Source organism: Chroicocephalus ridibundus, chromosome 22, assembly GCF_963924245.1.
Source record: "Chroicocephalus ridibundus chromosome 22, bChrRid1.1, whole genome shotgun sequence".
Classification (NCBI taxonomy): domain Eukaryota; kingdom Metazoa; phylum Chordata; class Aves; order Charadriiformes; family Laridae; genus Chroicocephalus; species Chroicocephalus ridibundus.
Genome location: NC_086305.1, coordinates 4,160,336 through 4,174,307, shown reverse-complemented (window position 1 = coordinate 4,174,307; position 13,972 = coordinate 4,160,336). Strand labels below are relative to the sequence as shown.

The following is a 13,972-nucleotide window of genomic DNA, read 5'->3' as shown; positions in this document are numbered from 1 at the left end:
TTTTTCCAGGTCTCCTGGGCTGCATTTCGGTGACTGAACAGCAAAGCCTTCCCTCGGTGCCAGCCCAGCCCACGGGCACACGCAGCCGGGGACCTTCCTGCTGCCACCCACCTCCTGAACCCAGGATCCCCGTGGCAGAAGCTTCTGGCTCAACCTGGCTATTAACCCTGATATACCAGTCCTGAGATAAACCCTCGTCCCGCAGGCATCCGCCCGCCCGGATGAAAGGCGCCGCTGGGCTGCCCTGGCAAAGCCGAGGAGGAAAAACATTCCAGGAGAGTTGCTCAGTGCCGGCCCCATGGCCCCGGCAGGTTTGGCAAAGGCTGTTGCCATCCTCGCTGGGGACGTTTTCTCCCAACAAACCACCTCTTCTCGTATTCCGAAATGGCTTGAGAAATGCCAAACAAGCCGCCTGCTTTTCCCCTCCTACAGGAGGAACATCCCTTCCTCAAGAGCTCTTGGGAAGAGGGGCCAGGCCCTGGGGAAAGGCCGCTTTGAAGGGACACCGAGAGCCAGGGAGGGAGCCCAGCACCTTCCCCAGCCACTCCCAGCCCCTCAGTGGCCCCAAAACGCCAGAGAAGAGGCAGGGAGGCTCCCAAGCCCTCGAACCCTCCAGCCATCCCACCCAGCAGGGTCCCAATCTCCTGTTCTGGTGTCTGTCACAGCAAGGTCCCCACAGGCGGCGTGGAACACACAGCGCTGGCACAAAAAACAGGCTTACGGGGTCAGGGAGACGCGACTGCCCCAAGTCCCTGCAGGAGAAGGGGACAGCAGTTGACATCCGTCCCACACCAGCCGGGCCAGCGCCGCGGAGCCACGTCACTGAGGCAGCAGGTAGGTCACTGCCCGCTCCGGTCACATTCTTCTCATTCTCCAGCCTCCAGCTCTGTGACAGAAACTGAGTCACAAACACACCTGGATATTTGTCTCTCTGTCCTTTTTTTTTTTTTTTTTAATCATCTGTATTTTAAGTAGTTTTGAAATACACTTTTTCTCCAAAATGTTGTTTTTCCTGTTACGTTATTCGATCACAATGATATTTGCCTGGCCCTTGCTCCGGTGCACGCCCCGTCCTGATGGCGACACGGTGGAAAAGTCGGCTCAGGCTGCGAGAAGTGCGGGACTGCAACAGGGAGAGGGCGTAAAAAAAAATAAAATACAAAAGACCAGGCAAGGATGCTTTCAGTCGCCATCCTGCAGCCACCGCTCAAGGACCCGCAGGTTGGAGACACGCAAACGGGTGCTGGTTGTGTCAGAGCCGGGTGCCCGGAGCTCGCAACCCCCCCTCGGCGGGGCCGAGGGCTCGCACAAGCCCGAGGGCTCGCACAAGGCCAGCCTGCCCGGGGGCGAAAGGGCCCAGCTCAGCACAGCAGCCTCCAGAGAGCGTACCCTGTAGTTTTCCTCAAATCATGCATAACGTCTCGTTGAGCTGAAACGTCCATTTATTTTTTTTTTTTTTTTTTAACAGCAGTAATAATTTAAAATTATAAAAACCCTTTCAGTGTCGAGTATCGGAAGGGTGAGGTTACAAAGGAAAAAAAAATAAATGGGACTGGAGATGGGGAAAGGAAGGATGACGGGGTCTATTTTCAAGAGTTCATGTTTTCAGTGACAACTATTGGCCCTCCCCAGCTGGAGACCCTGGGGAGGGAGGCAGTATCATTTTAAAGACTTCAATCTCCAAAGCAGAAGAGATAGAATCCAAGGGGAGGAAGAGGAGGAGGAGGAGCAAAAAGAAAGAAAGGAAGGAATCTCAAATTCCAAAACCATACAAACAACCTTTCCATTCAGAATGGCAACCGCCAGCCCAGCGCCTCGGCTTTCCCCTCTGCGGAGCGCAGCAGCCTTTCACTGCAACGGTTCAAAGTCCACGCGGCAAATGGATGATTTTATTAATAGACAGAGCTCTTCCCCCCCCCACCCCCGCCACCACCACCCCACCCCCGTCACAGAACTCGAGGCTTCTCATCTCCGAAGGACCCAGAGTCTCCATGTCTTCAGAACTCAAAAGGGAATTCTGGGGGCGCTGCTTCCCCCCGCTACCCCCCCACCTCGCTCTGCTCTGGAAGCCCCTTTTCGTTGCTTACGTTGGCTGGGGAGGGAGGAGGGACAATGGAGAGGGCCCCGGGGACAGAGGGTTAGATTAAGATTCATGAGTTGTTCGATGAGTTCTCGTTACTAGGCGAGCTGGAGGAAGAGGAGGAGGAGGATGATGAGAAGTTCATCCCCGTGAGTCCTGGGGGGTTTGTGGCAGTGTTTTGTCCACTTAAGCTTTTCCGGCACACGGGACACGTGTCATGCTTCGGAGAGCAGACAAAAACAAAACAAGAAACATGGGAAACAGGATTAGAAACACGATACAGGAACGGCACTCAAGGAAAAGGCTAGGATGACACTCCTTCCTCTGATCAAAGGCTGCTCATGCTTAGGCCTCATCACGGAGGTAGGAAAATATTCACAGAGCAGAACAGAACCACCAAGAAACAACCCCCCCCTGCAAAGTGATACAAAGCCCAGGTCACCCCCTCGGGCGGCACCAACCTGCTCCAGCCAAGGGACTATACAGCTGTTGTGGAATAGGTGATTGCAGGGTAACTGCCGGACGTTTTCACCGACTGTATAGTCTTCTTTACACACAGGACACTCTAACCCAGAATCTGCGTCATAAAAGGAAACCAAAGCACAGCTGAGCTACAAAGGAGGGAATGACACTCCAAGCACCCGACTCCGGGTCCCACCTCCGTTTCCCCTTCTCCCACTGCTGCCCCCACCACTGTCTCCCCCCCGCAGAGGGAAGCGCGTTGTTTTCCAGTTCCTACCCCCACCTCTCCCCGCCCTGGGCTTGCTGCTTTGTTCCCTTCCCCTGCTGCTCTGCATCTCTGTCCACCCCAAACTCCTCACAACAGTTTGCCTCCCCAGGGCAAAGCCACCCTGTCCCACACTGCTCTTTTTTGTGCGCACGTATAACCCAGCAACACTTCACCTTTCTGCCTCTTTGAAACGTTGTCTGCCTCTTTGAAATGTTGTAGGCCTTGAAGGTACTGGCAGACCAAATTAAAATCCCAAGAAAACGTTAAACGGAACTTTTCAGAGAGCTCTTTGTGAAGGATTCCCTGGAGGAGATATACATACCTACGTGTTCCTGTGCGATCTGTACGGTGGGGAGGGCCTGGATCTTTTCTTTGTCTGCTGGCGGCGGTCCAGTGTTTTCAAACTGATTTAGTAACTGAAAAAAAAAAAAAACAAGAGGCCGCAGAAGGCAGAAAGAAGATGTGAGCTCAGCCGCACACAGAACCTGTTCGTTTCTTGAGCCAGGGCGCTTGAACCCCACACGGCCTGCACTGCGGACCCGCTCTCCCATTTCTCCCCTTTCAGTGGATGCCCCCCCCTGCATCACAACACGCGCTGACGGTGTTGCAGCACCGCACGAGAGGCCAGGAGACAACATTCTAACACCAGTTTTACCTGTGTAATAATTGCATCCAAGCCGTTGGCACCCCACGCGTAGTCCATTGGATTTGAATGCAAGACTCCCCTTTAAGAATAAGAACAACAATTAAATCCGACTGGGAGCAGGGACAAGAACACTGGCAGAAAGAGCAGTACATCGTCCAACTCACCAAGGACCTAGTCCTAGGTTAGGTATCGTTGTAGGTGCAATAATTCCATTGACCAGCTGCTGGATAATTCTGAAAGACAAGAAAACCGGGATTATGTACGAATTAGTGTCCACCAGCCCAGAAACCCGACACGGAAGGAGTGGGTAAATACGCTAAATACTGTCGCACCATCAGGGGCGAAAGGAAAAATATCCTGCAGCAATTGCATCTTATGAACTGATTATTCCTCGATAAAGAGAAATTCCAATATTGTATTTAAGGGGATAATTTCTGACAAAGCTGTCCAGTGGCTCTCCAAGATGCAGCTAAAGAAACATTAGTCGTCTTCTCCGGTGTTTTCTCTCATTTCCCCTCACACTGAATACATACTTCCTTATTGCAGGCTTAACGGCCAAAGCCCCCAGGCAGACTGTAGCCCCCCCGCCACTGTGCTCAGGTGAAATGGCCACTATAGACCGTATCCTGGTTTGAGGTAAAACAGAACCAACCTTCCATTCAGGAATTTTACTTCTTAGCTAGGCCTCTTCTAACTCTCTGAAATTAAGGTCAGCTAATTTCGTTATTTGCCCCATTGGAGGGTGGGACATGGAAAAGCATAGAGGGGTCCCACCTGCAGGGAGGAGCGGACAGGAGAGGTGACCCAAAAATGACCAACAGGGGTACTCCATCCCATCTGCCCCATGCTCAGCATAAAAGCTGAGGGATCAAAGGGTCAATGCTCTTCCTTCAGTGGCTGATGTCCGAGGAGGACCCTGTCTGTTCGTCTGCCTTTGATCCCAATTTGTGAGTTCCTGACTCCATCTGTGGAATCCAGTTCCCACCCGTCGCTGAGTCCACCCTGGGACTTCCCCAGTGCCTGCCGGTGACATCATCCTGGGAGCTTAGTACGGTTTTGTATATACTGTATCTATTGCATCATTTTCCTTTTTTATTTCATTATTAATATTCCATTAAAGTAGTTTAGTTTCTTCTAAACTCGTAAATCTCTCTCTCTCCCCCTCCTCCCCGTGTACAAGAGGTCGTGGGGGAGCATCTGTCGCCGGCCATTGGCCAATACCACGACAGACTGAAGGCAAGAGTTTGCCAGCAGCTGCAGGCCCAGCTGGACCATCCAGCGGCGTGAGTTCACGCGACAAAGCTGGGCACCTACGGAGGAGTCGCACTGGACAGGCGTGCTCAGGAGCACGGCTCTCCAAGAGATTGCCTCTCAAAGTGATGAGAAAATTATATGGGCTCATTTTCAGACAAGTCTTATCAGTGAAAAATAGCGGGGCTTCCTCCCCAAGAACCTGGCAGTTGCTCTCACCCTTCCAGCGTGGGAACTCCCTCGTGCCTGCCAGCGGCACGGCGTGTGGCGAGACGGGCTCGGGGCTGCCTGGCACCGTATCGGTGCCGAGACTGATGTTCTCGCTCCCTCCGGTTTTCGGAGTCCCTGTTGTCTTCCGACTGCACATTGGACCCGAAAGGAAACTCAAAGCTGTCATCAAAGATCCCGAAGGCAAATTGGCCGTAGCCCTGCGGCAAGGTGAATAAGTGCTGATCCACGTTCTGGGAGGGAGAGAATTCAGGGAACAGATTGTAACAAGGAAAGAAAGAGCCCTGAGCTTCCACAGCTGGTATTTCACCAGCCTTCCAGCAAAGACTCCTCTCTGCAGATCCATAGCAGCTCACAAGCCTCGCTGGACACAGGTGGATCAGGGCACGCTCAGAAGCGGCTTAGTGAGGAACAGACACAGACTGAAACTACATACGAAGGTAAGAAATGACTACAGCTTCCCTGGTTTCTCTTTCGCTGCTGCGTGTAACTGCTGCCTTTTAAGCTGAGGCTACTGCATAGCAACACACCCAGCCAGCCCACTACACCCCGGCTTAGCCCCCTCACAACAAGAATAAGCTACAAGTGACAGTCCTATTAAAAACACACAGTAAAAATACGACATGCAGAGATTTCAGGAGCAGCATGTGGACGACGTTAATCCTTTCCTAAGTTTTGTCATAATCCAGGGAACATTTAACCAATGCACTAACGGAAAAATACTTCAACTCAATGGCAAAGCAGAAAGCGTTGGAAGAGATGGAGAGGACTCACCTCAAAGGGATGCCTGCTCTGATCGCTGGTTGATGTGGAGGAGCTGGTCTCATTGTCAGCGTTCCTGTGAAGAATGAAGAGCATCGCTAAGAGAGTGCTCAGAAGGGTGCTACGAAAAGATTTTCCTGGCAGAGGGGAGCGAGGGACATGAGTTTGACAGGAAAAGCAGACAATACAGCTGCTCGGTAACAGCACTCGGAACGCGAGTGATTCATTCTTGGGCCGAGCCAGAGCTCAAAGGGACCTCAGAGGTCTGCTCACCCCCTCTTCCGCCCAGGGCGGGGCCAGCTCCATATGGAAACCGGTCCACCTTCAGCTGCTGATCTGCTAATTGTCCAGAACAAGTGTCATTTTTCCCCTCCCCACAACTCCCATTTTCCCACATCTTCATCCATCTCTCCCCACCCTTTTGTATTCTGATTTTATGAAGCTGCGGAGAAGTGACCGAACCCCGATGTCAAGCAAGGATTCCCTACACAGTCCACCTCAAACAAGCCAGCTAATCCTCTGGAGCACCAGGAAAAGAAGACTTAAGGTACAAACCCTGATCACTATGACCCAAACATGCTTAAGTCTAATCTTGAATCAAAGGAACTTCTCTATTGCAGGGGCATGTGACCAAACGGGACAGATTATCAGGAAAACTCCTAATGCTGTTAGACTTCTGCTTTCGGAGAGCTGCAGGAACACTTACTGCTCAGTACCCAGGCCTACCCTTTGACATTCGTGGTAAGAAAACCCAAAGGTTCAGTGATTACGCGACTCTCCCAAGGTCACAGCAAGTCACCAATACAGGGAGGATTAGACAGGATTCATTTTCAGCCTCTAAGGTTGGCGTAGTCAGACCAAACGTCACCTCGGCAGTTCAGAAACCTCAAGCTGTAAAGAACACCTCTCTCGGCAGCTCAGTCTGCCCCGGCACTCAACATCCGCCTGCGCGCTGCCTGTCCCAAAGTCAGTCACAGCCAAGGTCCGGCAAATGCGTCCCAAACATTTGAAGACATTTCTTGTACTCCTGCCCGTTCTGACACCGCCAGAGAGCAGTCCCACGGCTGAGTCAGCAGTAAAGCACGTGAACGCAGATCTCCGCTCCAGCGCGGAGTCCAAAGTCTCAGTCAAAATGTTCCGCCGTTTGTAATCTAAACTAAGTTATTAAATTATACACTGAAGCATACGTACACTCGCCGTTCCGCAGATTCCTCTCTCAGAGGGTTATCTCTACCCTGATGACTCAAACCAGTCCAGAGCTACCACATGCCACGGGGAAAGCCTCTCCAGCGCTTTTTTTTGTTTGTTTTAAATCATCCCACTCCTCCCCCACCCTTTACATGCAACGAATGACACTCAGCATTCCCGTGGCCGATTTACCTGTTGATGCAAACTATGCAAATTAAGCTCTATATACCCATAGTGAAGAAAGACGAGCCAAATATTGGGCAGAAGTAAAAAAAAAAAAAATGGTGTATTCAGTATCTAATGTTGCCCTTTACCCAGAAAAAGGAAAAGACTGAGTTTATTCCAGCAATAGCTTTTGGGGCAGCACATTACCTCGGCTCTTCGGGAAGTTCTTCGATAAAACCAGATTCACACCGTGGGCAAATATAGTCCTGCGGGAGAAGAAATACTGAATGAGAAGAGAAAGTGGTAAGTAAAAGCTGCAAAGAGTGCCTTCAGTGTGATGGGGTGGAAGAATCCAGCAGCCCGTCGTCCCAAACGCATGCCACGATTACAGAGCCAGAAAGAGCCCAAACCACTGATATTTGCCTTCACTAGCCTGGTGAGGCAAATTGTTAGGCTTGAGCCTGTTTGGAACTTGGCCTTAGAAAAGCTTTGGATAACACTAGTTAATCCCTGGTAGCGACAAAGCATTAGATAACATCTGATGCAGCTCTGGGTGAAGTGAAAGCAAAACCACCAGCCTTCCCAGAAGAGCAGCACTCAGACACCAGTTTTGAAATAGCTGTGTGTTCTGGGGGCCTTTCCCCCCCCTCAAGGGGCCAAACCGTCCTAATGAAAGGACCAAGGAGGGAATTGCAGCACAGGCTAATCACAGCGTCACTGGCGCTTGGGAAGGGCTGAATGGAAAGCTGTTCCTAACTCAGCCTCGGGTTCACAACACACAGAGGTCACGGAGACACAAGAGGGTCATTCTGCAACGCACAATACCAGAATTTTACACTCCCACGCTCAACGCTCATTACAGAAAGCTACTGCCACCCTTGTGGCCTTTAACACCGGAGAGTGAATATCTGGGAATAAACAGCCCCTGTGTGCAGAAGCAGGATTCCTCGGGAGTTTGTGACAGTCCCTTTTCCTCACAATTCTGGGGCTAGCAAATAATTTCTACTCCACAATCACACTGTCGTAGCGAGCAGCAGCCCAGAACGCTTAAGATCCTGAGAGGAAATTGCTTCACTTTTCAGACCTCAAGAAGAAGCAGCATCACGCAGCACCGCCAAGTCAGAAGAGGAAGCGCCAGACCCCGTACCTAACCCCAGCCGCAGCGGAACAGCCACGGTGGGCAAACACAACCGCCCAAAACCCTGTGCTGGGCTCAGCGTGGAAGAAATTGAAGAGCTTCTAAAAATAATGCTACTTCCCTTTACTACTGCTCCATTTGAATTGGCACAGGCCCTTACACAAAGTCAGTGGATTCCCCCAAAGAGGAGGGGATGCCAGCCGCATGGGGTTGCGCCGATAAGACATCTGGGATCGCTCCTCCAGCCACCGCAGAAACAAACGCCCGATAAGGCCCCAGCACAAGGCGTCAACGCCAGCGGAGCCGCTCACGCGCTGCCCCTGCCCAGCGAGATAAGGAAGCTCCAAACACCAGGACCCAGAAAACAGACTCGGAGACGCTGCTGCTCCCTCTTCCGCGCGGGGCTCTTTAGATCGGCGATTGTGAAATAACTGGGTCTACGCAATTTACACAACGTTTGATGTCAAGAACGTTTCTACACCATCCAAATTCTTCTCAGAGTTGGTTACTGGCACACGGGAACTCCTGTGTCAGGCACAGACAGTCAGACCAATTGCCTCTGCCTTTGAAACACCCCCTTGCTGGTTTGCTTTCCACCAGTTTGCCACTGGGGTAAATGATGACGGTAGCCACCCTCGAGTGGTGAGCAACTTACTCCTCTCAACTCTCCTATTTAAGGGAAGCTTTTTTGTGTGTTTGCGCTTACAGACCACTCTGAACACAGGGATCAGCAAATTCCTCTGCAGCTGGAACCGCACAAATGTCAAAGTTTGCTGTTTCTCAGGCTGTTTGAGCCACTCCTTTTGCAGCACATGCTGCGGTATCTCCAGTAGCTCGGTCCGCAAACAGTAAGTGAAACCAAGTGAACTTGGACCCCCAAAACAAGTTCATTAACTAGCAATTAACTAGACCTGAATCAACAAAAGCAGTTGTCCGCTCCCTTACCACCGTTCCGTGCATTCGCTACCAGATGTTCTCTGCCGCCACGAGCCCAACACTGGGTGTTTAAACAGAAATAAACTACCGATATTTCTAAGTTACAGCCTTCAGCTCCCAAGCCGCTTTCCCCAGCCCGTCTACGTATTCAGCAGGAGCATTATCAAGAGTTTTGTCCTCACACTCCAACACAAGCTATGAGATTTACCAGCAAGGCCTGCCCTCGCCCAACCAGTAAGACCAACCGAGAGGGCGAAAGGACAAACAGCACGTCACCAAACCAAACCGACGGCCAAGTCTAATCAACCACGGCAGAGAGACACCTATGCTCACAAGTGTGTGGCTTTTAAAATTCAATAAACGTTAACAAAAAGCAATGCCTTATTCTGACAAGACGTTGTGAAAAGTTCCGGGACAAATAAGAGACTGGCAGGATCGGCCAAATCGAATTTAACACCCCACAACATTTAGCAGGAGACCGGCAGAAGACCTCGCCGTAGCCCACCACGATGCTCCAGCCAGTGCCTTTCCAATGCTCCGTTTCTACCGGGAAAACAGGACCCCGAACAAGTGGGGGTTTCCCCTGCGATCAAAGCCCCGCTGCCCGAGCGCTGGAGGTGGAACAGGGCGGGGGGGGGGGGGGGGTACGGTCATTTCTGCCCTGGCCTACGGTACGATCACCTGCGATGCGTCCCTCACGCTCCTTCGCATCCCACAGAGAGACACAAGCGACCTTCCCGCCCCCGCCACCCCGCGGGGTTCGCCCCGAACAGGGAACGGGGGTGCGGGTGCCCGAGCCCGGGGGTGTCACACGCACCCCCACACCGGCAGGGCCGGAGGCGGCCCGGGCCCGCCACCCCCCACCCGCCCCGGGGCAGGGCTGCTCAGGGGGTCCCCCCCGCACCGGGCCGAGAGGGGCAGGGGACCCCCTCCCCACTGGGCTCTGGCCCCACCGGCCGCTTCCCCTCAGCTGACGGCCCCCCGTCGCCCCCAGCGCCGCCATTTCCCCGCTCCGTCCCCCCCCAGCCCCTCCTAACGTCCCCCGCGAACCCCAACCGCCACACGCCCCCCCCGGAGCCCTCACCCCCGCCTCTCCTAAGGCCCCCCCCCGCACCCCAGGCCCCCCGGTCGTCCCCACCCGCCCGGAGGGCCCAGCCCGGCCCCCCCAGGCCTCACCCCACGTGCCCGGACAGCCAGGGACCCCCACCCGCACCCCAGTCCCCCCCCCTCACGCCGCCCCGGACCGCGGCCAGGCCCCCACCCCCTCTCACGGGCAGGCGCGGGGCGATTTCGGCGGAGCAACAGTGGCAGAAGAACCGTCCCGGCTGCGGTGAAGCTTCCGCCATCTTAACCCCCCCCCCCCCCTTCCCCGCCACCGCCTCACCCCGCCCCGCCCAGCGACGCGCGGCGCAGGAACGACGGCGGCCGAGCGGGGACAAGGAGCGGCCGAAACGCGGAAAGGGGAGGGGCGAAACGCCACGGGGGAGGTGTTGATTGGGCGGTGCTTGGGGAGGGGGCGGAGCTCAGGGTATATAAGGGGGCGGGGGTGGGGCGCGGCGGCCATTACTGTATTGCCGGGAACCGGGGTTGGGCGCTGTCTCCATTACCCGTAGGCCCACTGTACCCCGGCTTTAAAATTTCAGCTCAAAAATTGAATTTTATTTTATTTTTTAAAGGAGAGGAAAAAGGAGATGGGTAGAGATTCCCTCCCCCCCTCCCCCAAATGAAGGAAAAGTGGCTTTTCCTGTGAAAATCCTAATATTGGCTTAAAGTTGCAATAGCCGCGAAGGAGCAGGGGCGTTAAATTTCACCAAAAGCTTCCCAAGCGGGGTGTTTTCCTTTCAGATCTCCCCGTGGATGTCGGTTTTGGGAGGGGTGGGAGATGAAATCTTTCTATTTTTTTGGGTTCCTTCCCCGGTTGAGCTCCTTGGGGTGACTCAGAAATGGGCTGGGGGTATGGCCATGGCGCCGCCTGCCTGGGGTGTGCTGGAAATCCCACGGAGGGCTCGGTTCAAGCCCGGTCCATTCCTGATGGTGCGGCTTTTGGGGATACACGGGGTCCGCGTGGTCCTCACCAAAGTCCCTGGCACTGGGGGGCCAGCGCTGCGGCACCGTCAGGCTGGGCAGTGGGGTTGTGGGGTTTGAGGGTTTTGGGGCTGTGGGGTTTTAGGGGTTTCTGCACGGTGAAGTTGTGGTGTTTCAGGGTCTTGGGGCGGTAGGAGTTTGGGGCTGTGGGGTTTTAGGGGTTTCTGCACGGTGAAGTTGTGGGGTTTCAGGGTCTTGGGGTGGTAGGAGTTCGGGGCTGTGGGGTTTTGGGGGTTTCTGTATGGCGGGGCTGTGAGTTTTTGGGGTTTCAGGGTGGTGGGAGTTCGGGGCTGTGGGGTTTTGGGGTTTCAGGGTGGTGGGGGTTCGGGGCTGTGGGGTTTGAGGGTTTCTGGGTGGTGACACCGGTGGTCCCTGACCCTGGGGGGCCAGCGCTGCGGCACCGTCAGGCTGGGCAGTGGGGTTGTGGGGTTTTAGGGGTTTCTGCACGGTGAAGTTGTGGTGTTTCAGGGTCTTGGGGTGGTAGGAGTTCGGGGCTGTGGGGTTTTGGGGTTTCTGTATGGTGGGGCTGTGAGTTTTTGGGGTTTCAGGGTGGTGGGAGTTCGGGGCTGTGGGGTTTTGGGGTTTCAGGGTGGTGGGAGTTTGGGGCTGTGGGGTTTTGGGGTTTCTGTATGGTGGGGCTGTGAGTTTTTGGGGTTTCAGGGTGGTGGGAGTTCGGGGCTGTGAGTTTTTGGGGTTTCAGGGTGGTGGGAGTTTGGGGCTGTGGGGTTTTGGGGTTTCTGTATGGCGGGGCTGAGAGTTTTTGGGGTTTCAGGGTGGTGGGAGTTCGGGGCTGTGGGGTTTTGGGGTTTCAGGGTGGTGGGGGTTCGGGGCTGTGGGGTTTGAGGGTTTCTGGGTGGTGACACCAGTGGTCCCTGACCCTGGGGGGCCAGCGCTGCGGCACCACCAGGTTGGGCAGTGGGGTTTGCGGTGGCGTTGGAGGGTTGCAGGGCTGTGGGGTTTCGGGGGTTCTGCATGGTGAAGTTTTGGGGTTTCTGGGTGGCGGGGAGGCTGCGGGATGGGGTTTGGGGGCTTGAGGGTGGCAGGGCTGCAGGGTTTTGGGGTTCGAGGGTGGTGGGGCCGCAGGGTTTTGGGGTTTCTGTGTGGTGGGGCTGTGGGGTTTGGGGGCTGGAGGGCGGCAGAGCTGTGGGGTTTGGGGATTTCTGCGTGGTGGGGCTGCAGGGTGTGGGGGGTGCTGGGTGGTGGGGTTTCAGGACTGCAGGGTTTTGGGTGGTGGGGCTGTGGGGTTTTGGGGTGGTGGGGGTTCAGACTGTGGGGTTTTGGGCTTTCTGTATGGTTGGGGCTGTGAGGGTTTGGGGTCTCGGGGTGGTGGGGGTTCAGGGCTGTGGGGTTTTACGGTTTGAGGGTTGTGGGGCTGTGGGGTTTTGTGGGGTTCTGCATGGTGAAGTTGTGGGGTTTTGGAGGTTCTGCGCGGTGGGGAGGCTGCGGGATGGTGGGGTTTGGGGGCTGGAGGGTGGCAGGGCTGCAGGGTTTTGGGGTTCAAGGGTGGTGGGACTGTGGGGTTTTGGGGGTTTCTGTATGGTGGAGATTCAGACTGTGGAGTTTTGGGGTTTCTGAATGGTTGGGGCTGTGAGGTTGTAGGGTGCTGGGGTGGTGGGCATTCAGGGCTGTGGGGTTTTGGGGGTTGAGGGTTGTGGGGTTGCAGGGTTTTGGGGTTTCTGTATGGTGGGGCTGTGAGGTTTTGGGGTTTTGGGGTGGTGGGGTTTTGGGGTTGTGGGGTTTTGGGGTTTCTGGTGGTGACACTGGTGGTCCCTGACACTGCGGGGCCAGCACTGCGGCACTGCCAGGCTGGGCAGTGGGGTTTGTGGTGGGGCTGTGGGGTTTTGGGGTTGGAGGGTTGTGGGGCTGCAGGGTTTTGGGTGTTCCTGCACGGTGAAGTTGTGGGGTTTCAGGGTTTTGGGGTGGTGGGGGTTCGGGGCTGTGGGGTCTTGGGGTTTCTGTATGGTGGGGCTGTGAGGTTTCGGGGTGGTGGGGGTTCGGGGCTGTGGGGTTTTGGGGTTCGAAGGTGGCGGGGCTGTGAGGTGCCCCCCAGCCCATGGCACCAGCCCCGCTTCCAGCAGGTGGCATCTTCCACCCAGGTTTTGCTGCTCCGGTGTTTTTCGGGTGATGGAGCAGCCGGAGAGGATTCGTGGAGCAGCTCCAGAGCCCTGGGAAAAGCTCCCCAAGAAGGTCTCCCCTCCCCATGGCGGTGGATGGGGGGGGACAGGGATGCGACGCTGTGACCTGGGCGCTGGTGGGAAACGGCCGCGTAACGGCTCTGGGGAACCGGTCGGCGACTTCTGGAAGGGTTTGTCCAATTGTGTGGAAATTGCAACCGTGGGACAAATTTGCAGTCGTTTAGTCGCTGATTGATGATCCCAGCTGTTGATAAGGCATGTTAGCAATTATTTACAAGCCATGAGGAAACTGCCAGCGAGTCCTGCAACGCCTTTAAACTGGGGAGGTGGGTCTAGACAGCATGGCGTGGCCCAGCCTGGAGCCAGACGGAGCCCGGCCGCCCGCAGAGCGAAGCCCGCGGCCCCGACCGGGCATTTCACCCCCGGGAGGCAAGTTCCCTTCCCGGCTGAGGCCGCGGACGCGTTTCTCCTTGCCCCGTTTCACGGTGGGAGGACAAGTTGCCACTTGATCAAATGGGTGCCGGGGTGCCTGTGGGATGGGGAGGGAAGGATCCGGCTCCCCTGACTTTGTCCCTCTGGAATTCCCTGACGCAGGAGCTGCGGAAGCTGAAACGTTGGCAACGCTCGG

General features: G+C 55.2%; 1 protein-coding gene across 2 annotated transcripts; it reads right to left on the bottom strand.

Moving 5' to 3' along the window:
* Nucleotides 1-918: 918 nt before the first annotated feature.
* Nucleotides 919-10,503, bottom strand: RNF126 (ring finger protein 126). 2 transcript variants are annotated; one of them, XM_063357984.1, is made up of 9 exons: nucleotides 10,396-10,503; nucleotides 7,258-7,316; nucleotides 5,710-5,773; nucleotides 4,927-5,168; nucleotides 3,621-3,689; nucleotides 3,466-3,535; nucleotides 3,133-3,226; nucleotides 2,542-2,657; nucleotides 919-2,300 (listed from the first exon to the last, which is right to left on the bottom strand). In XM_063357984.1, exons 1-9 carry the CDS (start codon nucleotides 10,468-10,470, stop codon nucleotides 2,151-2,153), a joined length of 939 nt encoding a protein of 312 aa, XP_063214054.1. In that variant the 5' UTR covers nucleotides 10,471-10,503; the 3' UTR covers nucleotides 919-2,150. The 2 variants fall into 2 exon arrangements, with proteins under 2 accessions (XP_063214054.1, XP_063214055.1); XM_063357985.1 differs by lacking the exon at nucleotides 10,396-10,503 and adding an exon at nucleotides 9,134-10,114.
* Nucleotides 10,504-13,972: the final 3,469 nt, after the last annotated feature.